The sequence below is a fragment of the Macaca mulatta genome, chromosome 1 (genome assembly GCF_049350105.2).
Source record: "Macaca mulatta isolate MMU2019108-1 chromosome 1, T2T-MMU8v2.0, whole genome shotgun sequence".
NCBI lineage: Eukaryota > Metazoa > Chordata > Mammalia > Primates > Cercopithecidae > Macaca > Macaca mulatta.
This window is the reverse complement of record NC_133406.1, coordinates 190,452,418-190,470,819: the sequence shown is the minus strand read 5'-3', so window position 1 is coordinate 190,470,819 and position 18,402 is coordinate 190,452,418. Positions and strand designations below refer to the sequence as shown.

Below are 18,402 nucleotides of genomic sequence, written 5' to 3'. Positions count from 1 at the left end.
CTGGCTCTGCCCCAGACATTGTGCAGAGGGACACTGGAGACCAAGAATGAACAGGCACTGCCCCACCCTTACAGGACTCCAGTGTGGAGTCCAAATACTTGCTAGAAGCTGTCAAGTGCCCCTGAGAGCTCAGGGGAAGGTGTGCCATGCCTGGTGGGAATTGCTGGGAAGGCCCCATCGAGGAGGCAATGTTTGATTAGGGGTTGGGAGGATGTTTCAAAGGTATCCAGTAAAAAAGGAGGGACAGAGCATTCTAGGTGGAGAGGAGAGCATAACCCAAGGCATGGAATCGAGGAAGAACACAGTCTATTCAAGGAGCATCAGGCAGTTCATGGTGGCTGGTGTGAGCCTCAATAGGGAATTTGGGGCCAGATTGTCAGAGGCATTGAATCTTGTACCAATAAGTCTAGAGTTTATCTGGGTGCAGAATGGAGCCATGGAAGGGTATTTTGTAGGTTCTGTTTGTTTTTCATTTTAGAATGGGAGTCAGTGAAGAATAGGTACTATGTACAAGGTACAAAATTTAAAAAGTACAAAAGAGCTATAGAAGATGTTTTTAAAGTATGTGATGTGGTCAGAGTTCACTTTTCAAATAGATTGCACACTCGCTACATGTGGAGGACACATGAGAAGACTAGAAACTGGACTGTGAGTGATCAGTGATAGTAACTTTTGGGAGGTGAGGATGGAGCAGAGCAGTGGTAGAGGACCAGAGGGGCCAGATGCAAGAGATCCCTATGTTCTATGGCTGAGAGGCATCAGTCCAGAGCCATGATGGCAGGAATGCAGATAAATGTGTTTTGATGGGTGAGAGAGATCAGGGAGCTGGGCTCAGCCGTGGCCCCACAGGTGGGTTTACTCCTCACACAATATCCATCGGACCCATCTCTTCCCGAAGATGTTTACCAGTTTGGTGTGTTCACTCTTTACAAAGGCTCTTTCTCTTTCCCCAGGAGTGTCCAGAGGGGTGGGATTCATCCGCTTTGATAAGAGGATCGAGGCAGAAGAAGCCATCAAAGGGCTGAATGGCCAGAAGCCCAGCGGTGCTACGGAACCGATTACTGTGAAGTTTGCCAACAACCCCAGCCAGAAGTCCAGCCAGGCCCTGCTCTCCCAGCTCTACCAGTCCCCCAACCGGCGCTACCCAGGTCCGCTTCACCACCAGGCTCAGAGGTTCAGGTAGGCATGCCCAAGAGGAAGAAGCCCTGCTACAGGGGTTCAGAGCTGGGCAAGAGCCAGGGAAGCCCATGGTCCTGACAAATGGGGCAAGGGTAAAAGCTTCCACCACCAGGAATCAGTGTGCAAAACTCCCCCCAAGCCTCAGTTTCCATTCCTGTAAAATGAGACAGTTGGAACAGATGCCCTTCTAAGCCCTTTTCCAATTTACTACTGTGACTGTATAAACTTCAGATTCTTTGGTAGAAACAAAATTTCTGTATTTAACCAAACATGAAGGTTCAGTTTCAACAACAGTTTATCACAGATCAGTGACCACATTCAGCAGATTAGACTTAAGGCTGGACAGTGGCTTTTAATAAATTTTAAAAATAGACCATAAGGCAGATCCTTGCCAGAGGGAGTGGTTTTTCCTGTCTTCTTTTCCCTCGGCAGGTAACTCTGTTGAGTTCAGGGGACGGGGGACTGTCTAAGGTGTTAACCTTATTATGTTAAGTCAGTAGATTCTGGGAAGATAGGGAGGAAGATCCTGTCCAAGCCTGATTAGTGTTTATTTCGAGTACCCAACTCCCAGGAAGCCCCTGGGGCAGGGGGGCATTGCCCTTCTCCTGGGACTCTCCTAAAGACAGGTTTCTCTCCATGAAGGCAGTATGACCTTGACTGGTCTCTATTATACAAGAGATAAAAATATTTGTGACTTACCCATGATAAATTCTAAACAATTATTTTATTCCACACCACATCCCAGCCTCCCTTTGATGAAAATGTTTTTCTCTTTGAGAAACTTCACGTGGGAAATAGTAGGTCCTTCTATCTAGGATAGTATGCTCCATCTGGCTACATGAGGAGAAAAATCATCCTCTTTCGTGTCCTCCTATGCCCCGTGAATTTGAAATGGTTAATGATTTCATGAAGAGTCCAAGTCATCTAATTTTTATTTTGCATGAGAGCACATGCAGTATTTATGTAAAAGCCTCTCCAGCAGACTTCTAATGGTGGAAACTATGGTTACTACTGCCCTATGGTGTGAATAGCTTGTCCCCAAGTAAGGTACTGAATGTGAGGAAGATTATAGCATAATGGCAGTTTGCTGGGAGGTGCTATCAGGCAGTAAACAGTAAGCTACTTTTTAAAAATCTTAACCTGCAAACTCCCCCCTGCCTCCCAAAAATGTGTGTAGTAAGATGATTTAGTTAATATAGCAAGGCTAACAGAAAATATCCGTTCCGATACATATTGTGTGCCTGTGTATTATTAATCTGGAACAGAGACCTTTATTTACAAGTTTAATTATAGTAAAAAGGTGAACAATTTAAGAAGGCCCCGCTTTGAAAAATTTCACATACAATGTAAAACAAAATCCACACAAACGTTCTGAGAGGTGGGGGGAATGGTATTAATTCAGATCTTGAAAGAAAGGGAGACTCGTTAGACACTTGCTTTAAACTCTAGCATTGACCCGAACATGAATTACTTGCAGTTAGAGACAGAAAAGGGGGAAACTACCGGTGGAGAGACTCCCAAGCAGTGGGGAAAGTTGTTGAGCTTTTCTTCTTTGAAAATGGAGCATTCTTATTAATAGTTCCATTGAGCGATCTTGCCATCTGTGAGGCATTAACCCAGAGACCCTCCTTCTCTTTGCAGGCTGGACAATTTGCTTAATATGGCCTATGGCGTAAAGAGGTAATTAAAACTCCACAGATTGCCAGATGTCCATGTTGGCACAGACTGGGGCTAGAATTTTTTTTTTTTTTTTAATTCACTAACTTTACTTTAAAAAAAAAAAAAAATTCCTCCTTTTTCTTCCACCAGCATGTCAAATTCTTAATTTTAATTTCGGACCTCAGTTGATTTTGTTTCTTTTAGGGCACACAAAATGTATTTGTGTGTTTCACTTTTTCTTTTATTTGCAGGTGGGCTTCTCCTATGGTTCAGGTGCCACAGCTACCAAGCTCTTAATAATCTAGTCCTTTGAATGGCTCCCCTAAGGGGAAAGGCTCCGACTCTTTTGCTGGCTGGTTTTGCAAACTTGCAGAGCAAACTGTTTTGCATTAGCAATGCCAAGATTCAGTTAAGAGGGCAGATTCCAACAAATCAGAATTAGAACATTTTGCTAATTGTGGTTGACAATCTTATGATTTTTCAGTAGAAAAATTAGATTTTGGACTACCAGCTCTGGCCAAAGGATAAACAAACACAAGGATGACTTTCTTACTCCTGCCCCCACTTCAGTGTGCATTTCAGAGCACATCCTGAGAATGAAGTGTATCTGTGTGCACCTCAACCAGGGGTTTCTTTTGTTACAGGTTTTAACAGTTATTATAAATCCTCCCTTGGTTATATGTTATGTGTGTTTTAAACTTGCTGTTCCTTTCACTGAAAGGCTTTTTGTGGGGTTGGGGGCCCAGAGTCAAGGCTTTTGGGGCTCTCTGAAGGCAGATTCAAAGGTTTTCCAGACCCAGTGTGAAATCTGAATCTTGGAAAGTTGGGTGTGTGATGTCACTGTGTCCATGAGATTCCCATATGTGCTTCTGATAAGCTCCACCGCACTGCTAGGGACATAGTGTCTTCATCATCTTGCTCAGTAGAGCTGCACACTTTAATTCCCCTTCCTACAGTCAAGGGAAAGAGATGTAGTCTTTAATAGTCCACATCACACTCCCAGTTCTTTCACTGGCCATGCATGGTAAGTACCCTGACTCTGGGAACTGGTGCACAGTAGAGGAAGTAACCTGACTGCAGACTTCACTTCAGAGGACCAGCCTCTCAAATCTCAATCCCAACATCAATGAAGATAACTATGAGTTATCTCCACATTTCCAGCACACTGTATGCCTGTTCCCAGGGATTTTACATCTTTCCGAGCTCTATCTCATTCCTTTGCTCCTCTCTGATGTTAGCGAGGTGGTGCTAAATGTTATGAAAAGAGAAATGCTTATAACATAGATAAGATAGGGGAAGACACAGCTGTGGTAGGCCTGCCGCCACCTCCTCCACTGCCCCACCCAGAGTAAACATCACTAGCTGATAATAGCATTCTCTTTTCCTATTGAACCCAGATTTGGACTTAGAATGCTTCCTACCAAAATGCCGCAATTAACTGTCACTAACTAGGATAAGGGCTGTACTTGCAATCTCTTTGCTGGCCCTGACCTTTGACTTATAATAAATACTTAGCTGTTTTCCACCTATAAACAGAAAGAGGTCAATTCACCAGGGTCAACTCACCTGGTTGGAGGAGAGAAGATTAAAAAGACAATCTTCAGAAATGATACAAGTTACAAATTGTCATGGATTTGCACTTCTAAGAATCTACACCGTAATATTTTTTGGCTTTTTCTTGTTAATTGTTTTTAAACAAGAGAGAAGATTGACTTAGTGAATAATAGCAAAAATATTGTCTATTGAGTCGTTAGATTTAGCATATATTCAGTAGCCATTTGATTATCCAAATTCTAGTTAGATACAGAACTATTCTTTAAGAGGACTTTCAAATCTCCAAGAATATTTGCTTATTTTTAAAAACAGTTGTAGCTCACACTTTATACCATGCTCGTCCCTAGTTTTTGCTTTCTCTCCTTTTCCTATCTGCCCCAGTAAAAGCCCGGCCAAATGAAAAGCAAGAAACTATTCAGTGCATAGCATCAAAAATCTCTATATAAGATCATGCCTGTAATCCCAGCACTTTGGGAGGCCCAGGTGGGTGGATCACCTGAGGTCAGAAGTTCAAGACCAGCCTGGCCAACATGGCAAAACCCCGTCTCTACTAAAAATACAAAATTATCAGCCAGGCGTGGCAGTGCGTGCCTGTAGTCCCAGCTACTCAGGAGGCTGAGGCACGAGAATCACTTGAATCCGGGAGGCAGGGGTTACAGTGAGCCGAGATAGCACCACTGCACTCCAGCCTGGGTGACAGAGTGAGACTCCATCCCAAAAATAAAAAATAAAAAATCCCTATATAAGCTTTGATGTGAAACAAGACATTAACAAATATTGTTCTGCTGTAGGCACTGGTAACCTAGTTGTTTCATCTGGTGCATCCATCACAAATCACACAAGGATTTATTTCATCAGACAGTGAATCGAATTTAAAGGGTCATTTTTTTCTTTTCAGGATTACACAAAAACTGAGAAGATTTCTAAGCCTAATACAAAAGCAGTTGTAATAGGGCAAATAACAATTTTATGTTTTTCTAATGTACAGCGATTCAAGATATATAAATGCACAAACCACTTGAAGTCTTGCTCCAATGATGCTTAGGAATAAATTCCAGATAACATAGCATAAAGGAGTAATACATCTTTATTATTATTGCTTGAGTTTGTAGGGGAAACCCTTTTGGATAAATGCTAAATGAAACATGAACCACCCATCTGTTTAATAGCAAGACATGCCTGTTCATTGTCAAGTATCTCCATCCTCACCAAGAAACCTTTGACAACCATAGGTCAAGGGAATGCAAAAATGGTAGACTTAAGCACTTTAGGGCCATCTCCTAATCTGCCTTTAAAAAAAAAAATGAAATTTCCCAAGCACTGGCCAAAGTTAGTCACTTATTCAACCAATAAATATTTATTGAGCATTTTCTATGTGTCACTGTATCTGTGAGATTCCCATATGTGCTCCACTGCATAAACAAATAGGGCCACAGAATGAATGAAATAGACCCTTTCCCCCAAGAGCACATTGTCTATTGTTGGGGTGGGGTGGAGTCAGGGTGGGGTGCGCTCTGAGCATCTACTGTGATAGAACTATTATAGAGCCTTGCTCTGGGAGCCCTGGGAGTCCCTCATGGTTTTTAGAAATGGACCTAGATCTTTCTCTCAGCATGAACATACCCTAGCCAGTCAAGCCATTCCCATCAGAGGAAATGACATAGACATTAGTTTTTACATTTTGGTTTTTGAACCCTGAAGACTCTCCTGCAAACACTCACTCAGCCCTCTGCCCCGTGTCTGTGTCTGTGCATCTGTGTGTTATCCTTGGTCAGACTGATGTCTGGACCAGTCCCCCCTTCTGCTTGTCCCCCCAGGTTCTCCCCAATTACCATTGATGGAATGACAAGCCTTGTGGGAATGAACATCCCTGGTCACACAGGAACTGGGTGGTGCATCTTTGTCTACAACCTGTCCCCTGATTCCGATGAGAGTGTCCTCTGGCAGCTCTTTGGCCCCTTTGGAGCAGTGAACAACGTCAAGGTGATCCGTGACTTCAACACCAACAAGTGCAAGGGATTTGGCTTTGTCACCATGACCAACTATGATGAGGCGGCCATGGCCATCGCCAGCCTCAACGGGTACCGCCTGGGAGACAGAGTGTTGCAAGTTTCCTTTAAAACCAACAAAGCCCACAAGTCCTGAATTTCCCATTCTTACTTACTAAAATATATATAGAAATATATACGAACAAAACACACGCGCGCACACACACACATACACAAAAGAGAGAGAAACAAACTTTTCAAGGCTTATATTCAACCATGGACTTTATAAGCCAGTGTTGCCTAAGTATTAAAACATTGGATTATCCTGAGGTGTACCAGGAAAGGATTTTATAATGCTTAGAAAAAAAGAAAAAAAAAAAACAAAAAAATACCTTTGATGCATTGAATGTTCTTTCATAGCTGTCGTTGTTGAATATAATATACATAGATAGCGATGTGCAGGGATTTTTACCCAGCCAGCTAACTTTACTACCTTCCTTGAAGGTGGATCTTTTTAAGATGACCATTCGCTCATTTGAAGAAGAAAAACAAAAAACAAAAAAAATAATAAAAATAAAACAATTTTTACAAAGTAATGGGATTCAAAGAAAGGAAAAAAAGATTTTTCTTTTTTGTCAAAATGTCGATCCAATCAGATTGGTAAAAACCCCCACACAAATTAAAGAGGAATAATAAAAATTGCAAAAATTAAAAAAAAAAAACTTTTGCAAATTTTTTTATTTTTCCTTTTTTCTTTTATATCATGTGAACTAAAACAGTCTTCTGTTAGGGGATGGGGGCAAGGGGGATACCTGATGACATTAACAATTTAATAACATTAACATTGTTGCCAAAGAGGTGGTCTCTTTGCTGAAAATGGGTTTCAAGAAAAATCTATTTTTATAAAATATAAAGAATTTTTACAAGAGAATCTGGATTTGAGAAAAAAATATTTTGACTGGCTAATTTAGGGGAAATTGACAACTTTGTCGCGTTCATACTGCACTGGTAACTTTTTAGAGATCAAGATGTGTGTTTTAAACTGGATTCGTAGACTGTTTTTTGAAGGATGGGCTATAAACAGATGATCTTCATATCTTTTCATAGCATGTAATAATAATTAAAAAACAATTATTAATTACTAGGGGAAAGGAGTGTTCGTTCTACCCAGGGTACCACAGTTCCCCACAGTCAAAACCCAAAAGCAAGGAGATGAGTTGAAAGACAGTTTTTCTTTAAGTCATCAGTATGGGATGTCAGCAGAACAAAAATTAAAAAGATTAATTTTCCTTTTGATCTAAAACTTCCTTAGTTTGAGCAGTAGGTGCTACGAAATTATTTACATATCTTAGTATCATAGTTAAATGTAATGTGTTTAGGAGAGGAAAACAAAAGATACATTTGCTTTAAATTCATTAAGAAATTTTGAAATTCACTTTGTAGCCCATGCTGATAGAATTGGGCTGTGTTGGTACATTTGAAACACTGTTTATGTTGCTTGAAACACTTATTTATTTAATCGCCGATGTGATGATGCCTATGGCCGAGATCAAATATAGCTAGATTGGCTAGACTACTTATTTGTTTACTTAAACTATGGGAAGAAGCATATTATTGTGTCATTCTGTTGTGTGTGTATGTGTATATACAATATAAATATATATATATAAAGTTATTTTTTCTTTGGGTTAATTTATTATAAGTTGTAACACTTGGCTAGTTTTGTTTGTATATGTCTTAAAATGTTTTCTTATGATATTTAAGTGACAGTTAAAGAGGTATCAAGGTAACTTGTGTAGAACTATTGTTTGATATATTGTCATGTTTGTTGTGAATATTTTTTCTTACTGCACAGTAGAAAAATAAAAACAACTGAGTCTTTATTTTAATGTAACTCAGATTGGGGAAAACAAACAGAGCTAAGGGAACAAAATGACTGAGGGAGCACTCTCCCACGTCCAGTGCACTGATCATTTTAGTATGTTTGTGCTTTGTACGGTTATATATTTAAAACAAAAACAAAACAAAAAAATACAAGGGTTCATGCTCTTCCCTGGGTAATAGAAACAGTTACTCGCTATGCATAATCTAGTTGATAGTTAAATTTGCTATTGCTTTTCTTGTCTTGTTATATAAAATCTTTTCAATACAAGTTTAGTCTTAATGGTAATAAAACGTTATGGTTATTTATAACTTGTGCTTATTTTGTGCATTTTTTCCCATGCTGAACCCACTAAGTGCATGTAGACAGGACTGTTGTTTTCACACTGAAGAGGCAAACTTTGTAGTAGTCGTCGTAGTGGTAGACAGATTACGAATACCAAGGCTGCATCATAGACTCCTCCTTTAAATTTTTTTTCTGTTTTTTTTTCCTCTTTTCGGTTTTGGATATAACACCAGATTTCAGTTCAGAGAACACTCGTTCAACATTCAGGGAAACCTTTTTACGTCACCTGCTATGAATGAACGCAGTTTGCTGGCAAAGTTTTGATGCATTTGCTAAGCATTAGTGGGAAAGGCATGCCAAAATCTTCTCTATAATGTGTTCAATCTTGGGGGAAAAAAAAAGGAAAAAAAATCTTAGGACCAGGCAGTTGTATACTTTAGTTATTAATGAATGACTTCATGTTAATCTTGCTAGTTTAGATTATTTCCAAGGGAAAGTATTGTAAATGTTTTTTTTTTCATAATCTTGTTGTGTTTGAATTATTTGTACTTTATCTGTCCAGACAATAAATGAAAGTGTGTAGAATGGATTTGACTTCCCAAATTTTTAAATGTGTTTATTTACACTTTTTTCCTGTACCATCTTCAGAGTTCCCAATATTTTAGCCCAGTCCCTGAAAGTCAGCTCGATATTCAGAAGTCACTGTTCTGGTTCCATGCTATTAAAAGTGTGGTGGTCCACAACCAGCAGTATCAGCATCATCTGGGAGCTTCTTAGAAATGTAGAATCTGCATTTAACCAGATCCCCAGGTGAATGAATCACTGGTACTTTCAAGTTTAAGGAGCACTGCCCTGGTTGATAAGCCAGAACACTTGGCCTTACCTTTGGTGTTACGATACATTAGCACCTGTTAGTCATTTATAAGAAGGCTTGTGACTTATTCAGAGGACAGGGAGCCACCATTTGCAGAGCATCTATTATGTAACGGGCAGGCTGTATAGTATCCTCTACATTCTCTCACTTTATCCTCAGCAACCCGAGGGATGTAGACAACATTATCCTCATTTCACAGATGACAAGACTGAGGCTCAATAACAATAGTAACTTGACACCAAAAGCAAGTTTCCAGCTAGGATTTGATCCAAGTCTGATTCTACTGCACAGCACTCAGCATTAAGGTTGCAGAACTTGAGCATTAAGAAATATTAAGAAAGCAGACCGTTTGTATTGAAAGTGACAGCTAAGCAAGAAAGGTCACCTTATTTTAGCACTCATTTCTGTTTAAAAGTAGGAAATATTTGGCTGTCTTACCTCTGAATAAAAACTCTAAACAAGGAATTACTCATAATGTGTCTAAAGAACATGATTTATGTTCAACCTAGGGAGAAAAATACTGCCTATATTATCATGAAGTCACATTAAAATATGCCCTGAACTTTACAGATTAGCTTTTTAGTGATTTCCTGATACAATCACTCATTGATGATCTACTGTCTTTCATTTTCACTTTCTCACTAACTGAAAATTCATACTCTATAAAACATTGCCATCCATAAACTGACACTTCATGAAATGCCCCCACTGAGCCAGATGAACAAATAGTCAGATTCTCTTCTATTTCTAATTAACCTCTTTTTTATTATTATATTAAGTTACCACATTGGTTGGAATAATTAAATTCAGGGCAAAGAATGGGATTTAATTAACCAAGCTAAATATTAAACCTCTAAGTCAGCCTGAACCTCATATAGTTGAACTTAAAGGTTCTTATTATAGTTTTATCTTAAAGACAAGCCCGTACGTTTCTTTTCTGGAGAAAAAAATGGGCATTCAAAAGAACAGTTTCCCACAGGGATAACACAGCTTTACAACTATGTTTGTAGGTCTAAAAATGTTGCTGCCAAACCTATGATAGTTGCCAGTCATCACCACCCCTGCTCCTTAAAGGTGTCATTTTAGTGTACTTTAAATGGACGGCTGCATTATTTTGGAATACCCGAAGTTGGTAGAATCTTCCCAGTTCATGTAGTTCATTCACTAGGTTCTCCTACAGATCTATGTTGAAAATTTTACAAATAGATGTAGGTATTTAAATAGGTCTTGAAAATGTCCGTAGAAGACATTCTACATATACTCTCTCAGAAACACTTTCTAGCATCAGCACAATGTGTCTGCCTAACATCTAATAAAAAATTCATCTTGTTGTGAGTATAAGCCTGTTACCTTAAATCTCTAGGCAAACATATATGGTTTCTGTAGGTGTTTATGGAAAAGGTCTAACAAATAACAAGAATATTGAGATTATTACATTTCTTTGAGGTCCTAGGTACATTGTATTTTGCTTGGTTGTGAAATTGCATGTCATAGAAAGCTGACGGCATTTACTTAGTGTTATTTCTGTCAACGTGATAGGAGGAGTGCAAAAAAAAAATGTGCTTGTGTCTAAAACCACCCCACATCATCACCATCAACATCAAAACTTTGCTTACTTCTATTACCGAAGATCAAACACTGACCAAATGATGGCTACTGCCAGAAATTTTTATCAGCTGAGGTCCTGTTTAAATGTCTTTCATCAAGATCAATCAACCTTCGTTCATTTGTAAATAAAACATTTTAACCCCCAAAGAATAACATTTAAACGTTTGAAACTCACAGGGTCTTGTGGCGCCTGTACTCTCCTTGAGTCAGCATTTGGGTGTAGATACTTTTAACCTTGTCAAAATGCAGCACGCAATTGCCTTTGCCATAGGTAATTCCGGAAACTCCCAGTCCTTGAAATTATTTTGCCGTTACTTCCTGTAGGCACTATGCATTTGTTCCTTAACAGACACACACATGCAAACACACAAGGCAAGTATTTGTGTAATTATGAATTTTTTAACTTTCATCTGTGAATTCAAAAATGATACCTGATAAGATAGTGTTAACAATAAGAGTGTGTTTTCTAAACCAAAGAGTCATTAAAATCTTAATTTGAGGCCATCCTGCCTGGATCCTTCCACAGCCTTCATGAACGCTCACAGAATACAGCTTCCAATATCCTCGCACCCTTGACTGCCTTTGTTCTACCTAAAGAAGAGAATAATAAAAGGAAATTACATTTTATTTCCATGAGCTGAAATCAAGTTTTAATATTGTCCAAAAATGACTCGTACCATTCCCTTATCTTATTAGCTTTTTGGCATATTAGGTAATAAGATAATTTCTCATGGTACAGTATTTATGTAAGAATCATATTTCTCTCTGTGCAGATCACTTACAGAAGTGTCTGTTAACAGGAGAGAATGATACATAATCGGCACTTAAGATTAAAATAGACCTGAGAACATAAAAGTGTTCCTTCAATTAAAGGAATAGTGTTTCTCCCATCTCATCCTTTTTGTTTCTGCAGCAGAATGAAAACTGGTTTAAAATCACCCAACCCCGGGTTAATTCCCAGAAGGCTTTTCTATGCAAGTTCAGCTTAATCTACTAGTGGTTCAAATGCAAAGTGGACTCACATGACATTCCAGTATGCCATGTAATTATTTCAAACAATTTTTAGCAAAGTCCTTAAGGTTTAAGAAATTGTTTCTAGAAAGACCAGTGACATTTATTAAGTTTTTCCTATGCCAGGCACTCTATATGTATATAGTGTTAGTGAGGGGTATCATCCCCCTTTTACATTGAACAGAAGGAAACTCAGAGAGATTAGGTATTTTGTGAACGTGAGTAAGTAGGTGGCAAAGCCAGAATTCAAACCCAGGTCTGTCTGACCCCCAAGATCCCCAGTTATATACCCTGGCTCCAAGTCCATTATGTTAGAATTAGAGCCAAGACAATTACCAAGTGGTCCACACTTCAACTAAAGGTGAGATGAGTCCTATTATGTCGGAAATAAAGGAAATTACATTAATGTACTGTGCCTGGGTCTAACCCTTTCCCCAAATATTTAATGGAAAAACAGACCAAATAACAATGGTTTACAGGCAAATTAACAAAGGAAAAGTAAAAGTGATAGTTTTTAAGCACTGTTGCTCAGCAGTATTTAAAAAGGGAATTAGTTTGTCAATAGATCTATTTTAACCAGTAAAAATCATTGAGGTAGAAAGGAGTTGAGGATAGGACAGACAGATAAGAAAGTTAACAAGCCAACTTAAGGACCCTCGGAGCTCTGCCCCATGGGTCTCCCCAGGTGATAGGTCCCACTGTGATCCACAGAGGGGTCCATTGTGTGGACCAAGAGCACCATAGTGGCCACTCCTTTCACTATCTGCATTGCCTCTGAATCCTCAGAACAATCCTGGGAAGCACATAACATAATCCCCATTTTACATCTGACAAAAACAGAGAAGTTAAATACCTTGCCCAAGATTGCACAGCATGTTGCAGAGTAGGAATTTGCACAAAAGTCATCTGGTTCCGATCCAATGTCTTTCTACAAAACCATATTGATGGCTTTCAATGCGACACCATTTGTTGATCATCTGCCTAGGTCTGAGGTATGGCAGGGTGGGGGTTGAGGGAATCAGCCTAAGCCTTGTCTACATTAGAATCCTTACTCTGAACACCTGCCATATGCCAGATACTGAGCTAGGGGCATGACAACAAATAAACATGTCTAGCTTTTTTTGGTATACCTGTTTTGTGCATGAAATTGTGCAATGGTTATGACAGAAAACCAAAAAAGCAGGAAAGGGAATTTAGAGTTCTATTACAAAGACAAGACCTTTGGAACAATGATCTAGCCACAGAGATGTAGCACAGGTAACTTTTGTGTTGGAGGGAAAATTTCAGGAGATTTTGAAAATCTGTGGACAGTGAAAGGAGTATTCTGGGACCCAGGAAGGAAGGAGAGTTTGCCCTGATGGAAAGAGGACTAGCTCTAGGGAAAAGGTTCTGGGTTTGGGTCCCTGGGACAAAAATTTAATGCCTCTGAAATTCCTGATCAGACAAGGGAGGATTAGAAGTAAAATATGCCAAGTTCCTGTCACTGAATGAAGAGTAGCAGGAATTAAACAATAGCCAGAAAGAGTTCCCAGAAGAAGAAAACTTGGGTCAGGCCCTTTGGCAGGGAGAGGTGGGTTTGGTGGATGCCCCTGCATGTGAAGAACCAAGAAATCCTGTTTGAGTTCTTCAAGTGAGGGAGGGAAGAAATAGTAGGAATACATGTGGGAATAAGTTGCTGGGAATCTCACTTGGCCTCATGGAACTTAAGCTGCTTTTGAAATACAGTAACTCCAGCCACCTAGCAACAAAAGCTCTGATTGCCCTCAGCAACCAGAGACCCTATTGGTCCCTCCTCTGGTGTCTGGCCATTACAGTGACTCAGTCACTCCATCTCATTCACCCCTGAGACTTAGACCGCTGGGAGCATCATGGAAGAGTCACAGGGACTTCACCTCAGGGTAAAGGAGTGGAGGCCATGCTAAGGAGCTTAGGTGGGCAGTAGCGGAAAGGGAGAGCACAGGAATAAAAGGAAAAGGGTTGGTCACGCAGGCTGAGGCAGGAAACATCTTTAGGAAAGCAGAGTACAAGAAGGCTTTTGAGCAAGGAAGTGAGGTCCCTTCATAAATATCTAGTAAAGGGCAAATATCTCCAAGCCCTACTCCTCTTGGCTGTAGGAACAAGAAAGAGTCAAAAGCTCTGTCTCAGCCAAATGGGAAATGAATCCAATTAAACCATTTGTAAAGGGTAGTCTTCCCCAGCTTGTCACACAATCAGCCTTGTCATTGCCTGGTTACTTAGCTCTGGAAAGCCCTTGAAAGTCAGTTCAACTTCCTCATTTTAATCCTTGGGAGAAAAAGGGTTTTGAGTTGTCCAGCCTCCACGTCACCCTGTGTAACTAGTTATCATCTTATTCCACAAATATTAGGGTTCCTCTCCTTAAAATGCCCTTTCCTCCACCCCAAACCCACGTTTTTCTCAAAGCATGCATGCACCACCCACCTGGCTAGTCCTGCTTGTTCAGCTCAGGATTCACTACCTCCTGGAAACCTTTCTTGACCCTGGCTGGGTTAAGGATTTCTTGATAATCCCACATCCCTCTGCTTTCCTGTATCTCAGCATACTCACATACCATATTTGTACTGCTGTGTGCAGCCTCCATGGGGACAGAGGAATCAGGCATGGTGTCTGCGTTGGAAAAGCTCAGGTGTAAGCAGAGTACAGAAGGGCAAGAGCAAAGCTGCAGGGTGTTTGGGAAGCATAGAGAAAAGAGCAGTCAATTCTAACTTTGTGGGGTGAAGTGAGGTTGAACTGTAACATGAAAGGAATCCTAGACCTGTTTAGAACTCAGCTGTCTCATGAAGGATAGAACACACTTGGACAGGTAGACACTGGAGTGAGTCAAGGAGCATCCTACTGGGAACAATGGAAGTGATCCAGGACCGGGAGTCAGAATCCTCAGCTCTGCCCCTGACTTGCTGTGTAGTATTGGGCAAGTCACTGCCCCTCTCAATTTCCCAGAAGTTAAAGGAAGGTGTGGGATGAGATGGTCTATGATGGTCTTGCTCCTACTGACTTCTAGACATTCATCTGCCCCTACATTTTTCATAGGGTCAGCAAATATTTATTGGCCACCTATTATGTGTCACTGAGGAAACAACGAGAGGATGAAAAAGACAGCTATATACTGCTGAGGTGAGTGCTGTCAAGGTCAAGTGCAGGCTGTTCTGACAGTGAGCAAGAGCACCTGCCTGGCTGAGGAGGAGGAGCACCCTTTCTCAGACTGTGGCATCTGAGCCAAGGTCTGAAGGATGAGGACAGTGTGTCCCATCCCAGGCCAGGGGAACAGCATGGGCAAAGGGCCAGAGTAGAGGGAAACAATGTTCAGCTGAGGGACTGAGAGGAACCCAGTGACTCAGCTTTGGAGAGGGGAATGGGGTTGGGGTGGGAGTGGTAGCAGGGACCAGATTATGAAGGGTCTTTCAAGCCACAGAAAGGACTTTGATCCTTAAGAGTAATGGGGAGGGCCTACATTTCAGCCAATGGATTCTCTTCTCTCAAACTCACTTTACTCATTGTGATTAATAATAAATAATAAACCCCCTCTCATATATCTATATCTAACCTATATATTTATATCTTTCAATCTATCATCTCCTATCAGTTCTGTTTCTCTGGAGAACCTTGACTATTACACTCATCTGTAAAATAGAGATGACTGATAACAGTACTTATAAGGCCTCTTATAAGGGACTTATTCAGTGTTGAGAGGGTCAAATGCATTAATATGCATTAAGTGCTTAAACACTACCTGGCAGATAGTAATAACTATATAAATGTTTGTTATTACTATTGCTATCATTCTTATTATTCATCTGGCTAATTCTTACACATGCCTCAAAATTCAACATGAATATCCTCTTCCCTGGAGCTCATTCCTCAATGTCTCAGACCAAGTTATGTACCATTTATCTGTGTTCCCAAAGTCTTCTCTTACCCTGTAGAATAGTTTGTTGTCTACCTCTATGCCTTCTCCCCTAAATCATAAGCTCAGCAATGGCAAGAACTGTGCCCTATTCATCAGTACAAGGTTGTCCATAAAAGAATGTCAGTGAAGGTGTGCAGCTGTGGTAGGCTGAATAATGCCCCCACTAAAGATGTCCACATTCTAATCTGAGGGCATGTGAATATGTTATCTGTCTTAGTTTATTTGTGTTGCAGGATTTTTCCTTAGTTCAGCTAAAGACAGGGTTCTTTGTCCCACAGTCATGACAATTCAGGCTCACAGACAATTTGGATGGTGACTAAGACAGGGTTTTATTGGGTGAAGTGGAAGTAAAGGAGGAAACCGGGACTCTCACAAGGCCAGAGTCCCTGCTAGAGCACTTCTCACTTGGCCATTCGAATCCCAGGTCCCACACAGGAAGAGGAAGGGCCAGGCTCTTCCCTGCTGCAAATGTCATGAACTTCCCCAGGCTCCTCCTCAAATGGGCAGGCTGGATGGAGTTTCTCCGTGGACCTCCTCCCACCTGGCTGTCTCATTTGGGCTGCTATAACAAAACATCTTACAGTGGATAATTTACAAACAACAGAAATGTATGGCTCACATTTCTGGAGGCTGGGAAGTCCAAAGTCAAAGCACTAGTCGATTTGATGCCTGGTGAGGATTTGCTGTCGGTCTCATAATTGGCACCTTCTTATTGTGTCCTCACATGGTAGAAGGGGTGACCAAGCTCCCTCAGGCCTCTCTTATAAAGGCACTAATACCAGTCAGAAGGGTGGACCCCTCATAATCTACTCACCCCCCAAAGTTCCCACCTCTTAATAATACAACATTAGGGATTAGCTTTAAATTTACTAATTTTGAAGGGACATAAACATTCAGACCATTGCATTACCTTAAATGGTTAAAGGGACTTTAGAAATGTAATTCAGTTAAGGATCTTAAGGGGAGATTATCATGGATTATCCAGGTGGATATATATATATATAAATGTTTGCTATTACTATTGCTATCATTCTTATAATTCATCTGGCTAATTCTTACACATACCTCAAAATTCAACATGAATATCCTCCCCGCTGGAGCTCCTTCCTCTACCTCTCAGACCAAGTTAGGTACCATTTCCAGGATTGCCCAATGTAATCACAAGAATCCTTTTAAAAGGGAAGCAGGAGGATTCAGACTCAGTAGTAGGAGAAGCAACAATGGGACCAGAAGATTGTAGTAATGCGATGAAGGACCCATGAGCGAAGGAATGCATTTGGCCTCCAGAAGCTGAAAAAGGTAAGAAAATTGATTTTTTTTCCCTGAAACCTCCAGAAGGAACACAGCCCATCTAACACCTTGATTTTAAACCTCTGATCTTCAGAACTATAAGAAAATAAGTTTGTATTGTTTTTAAGCCACTATATTTGCGGTAAGTTTTTATAGGAGTAATAGAATACTAATACATCAGCCAAGCATAAAGCAGGAGTTAGAAAAAGGATAGTTGTGGGGAGAAGCCAATGTTTAGTCCAGGCCCTCCCTGGCATCGGTGAGAATAGGAACAGAGTTGATGGTGGCCGCTGTATCTACACTCTTTCTGTATCTACACTCTTAACACACATTCATCACTCTGGGCCCTCAGGAAGCAAGATACCACCACCATATTAGCATCATCATCCCCGGATCTCAGGGACTTGGTGGATGGTGGAGGAGGCAAAAAATCAATGGGTCCAAAGATATCAGTGAACTGTCATGCTGGGCTTCAGAAGAGACAATTTGGAGTGTAAATTAGGGTAATAGAACAGTGGCCTGGGAGATCTAGGTTCCTGAACCAGTTCCTGGGTTCAGTTTTGCATGTAATTCTGAACAAATTATATACTCCATACTTGCTCTTTCTCTTATGTTCCACATCTCAATTAATTTTGGGAAACCCAGGAGTATTCCTAAACTCCCTCCCCTCCTCTCAACCATCTAATCAATTACCAAACCCTATCAATTTTATTCTCCTGAAAATTTCTCAAATTCATCCCCTCCTCTCCTCTTTATTGCCACTACCCTGATTTAAGTCTTATTACTTCATTCACAGGCTATTAACCAAATCCCTTCTATGTACATGGATTCAGACACCACCCTCACAGGAGACCTTCCCTCCTCACCTTCTGCAACTCCACCTACCCCCTCTGTCAGGACAATCTATCTAAAATACTCATCTGGCCAAATCACTGCTCCACATAAATTGCATCAGTGAATTCCCATTACCCAGGTGATACAGTCCAGACTCCTGAGCATGACTCACAAGACCTTGAATCATCTAGGCTCTGGCGGCTTAACCAGCCTCATCCCCTTCCTCTTCCTGCCTCACAGTTTGTGGTCCAGCCCTGCAAAATTACTACCTGTTCCCCGAATACAACACAGTGCTTGTCATAGGCCTTCTCCC

At 40.6% G+C, this 18,402-nt stretch overlaps 1 protein-coding gene and 1 long non-coding RNA gene across 21 annotated transcripts in view; one reads left to right on the top strand and one right to left on the bottom strand.

Annotated features, from left to right (window-relative positions):
- ELAVL4 (ELAV like RNA binding protein 4) overlaps positions 1 to 7,236 on the top strand; it is a 152,798-nt gene extending 145,562 nt beyond the window's left edge. For 9 of the 18 annotated variants that reach the window (XM_015139169.3, XM_077991692.1, XM_077991686.1 and 6 more), the window contains 3 exons: positions 954 to 1,179; positions 2,821 to 2,859; positions 6,210 to 6,619. In XM_015139169.3, coding sequence (XP_014994655.1) covers positions 954 to 1,179; positions 2,821 to 2,859; positions 6,210 to 6,537 — 593 coding nt within the window. In that variant the 3' untranslated portion in view covers positions 6,538 to 6,619. Of the gene's footprint in view, positions 1 to 953; positions 1,180 to 2,820; positions 2,860 to 6,167 lie in introns of all 18 variants that reach the window. The other 9 variants (XM_015139130.3, XM_077991679.1, XM_077991661.1 and 6 more) reach the window with 3 other exon arrangements.
- The window catches only part of LOC114672391 (uncharacterized), a 161,406-nt gene that overhangs the window by 20,456 nt on the left and 122,548 nt on the right, over positions 1 to 18,402 (bottom strand). Inside the window, exons 7-10 of one of the 3 annotated variants that reach the window (XR_013402214.1) lie at positions 17,031 to 17,255; positions 14,610 to 14,717; positions 11,205 to 11,620; positions 7,445 to 8,931 (exon numbers count right to left, since the gene is read on the bottom strand). This is a non-coding gene — a long non-coding RNA (uncharacterized LOC114672391). Of the gene's footprint in view, positions 1 to 7,444; positions 8,932 to 11,204; positions 11,621 to 14,609; positions 14,718 to 17,030; positions 17,256 to 18,402 lie in introns of those variants that run through there. The other 2 variants (XR_013402213.1, XR_013402215.1) reach the window with 2 other exon arrangements.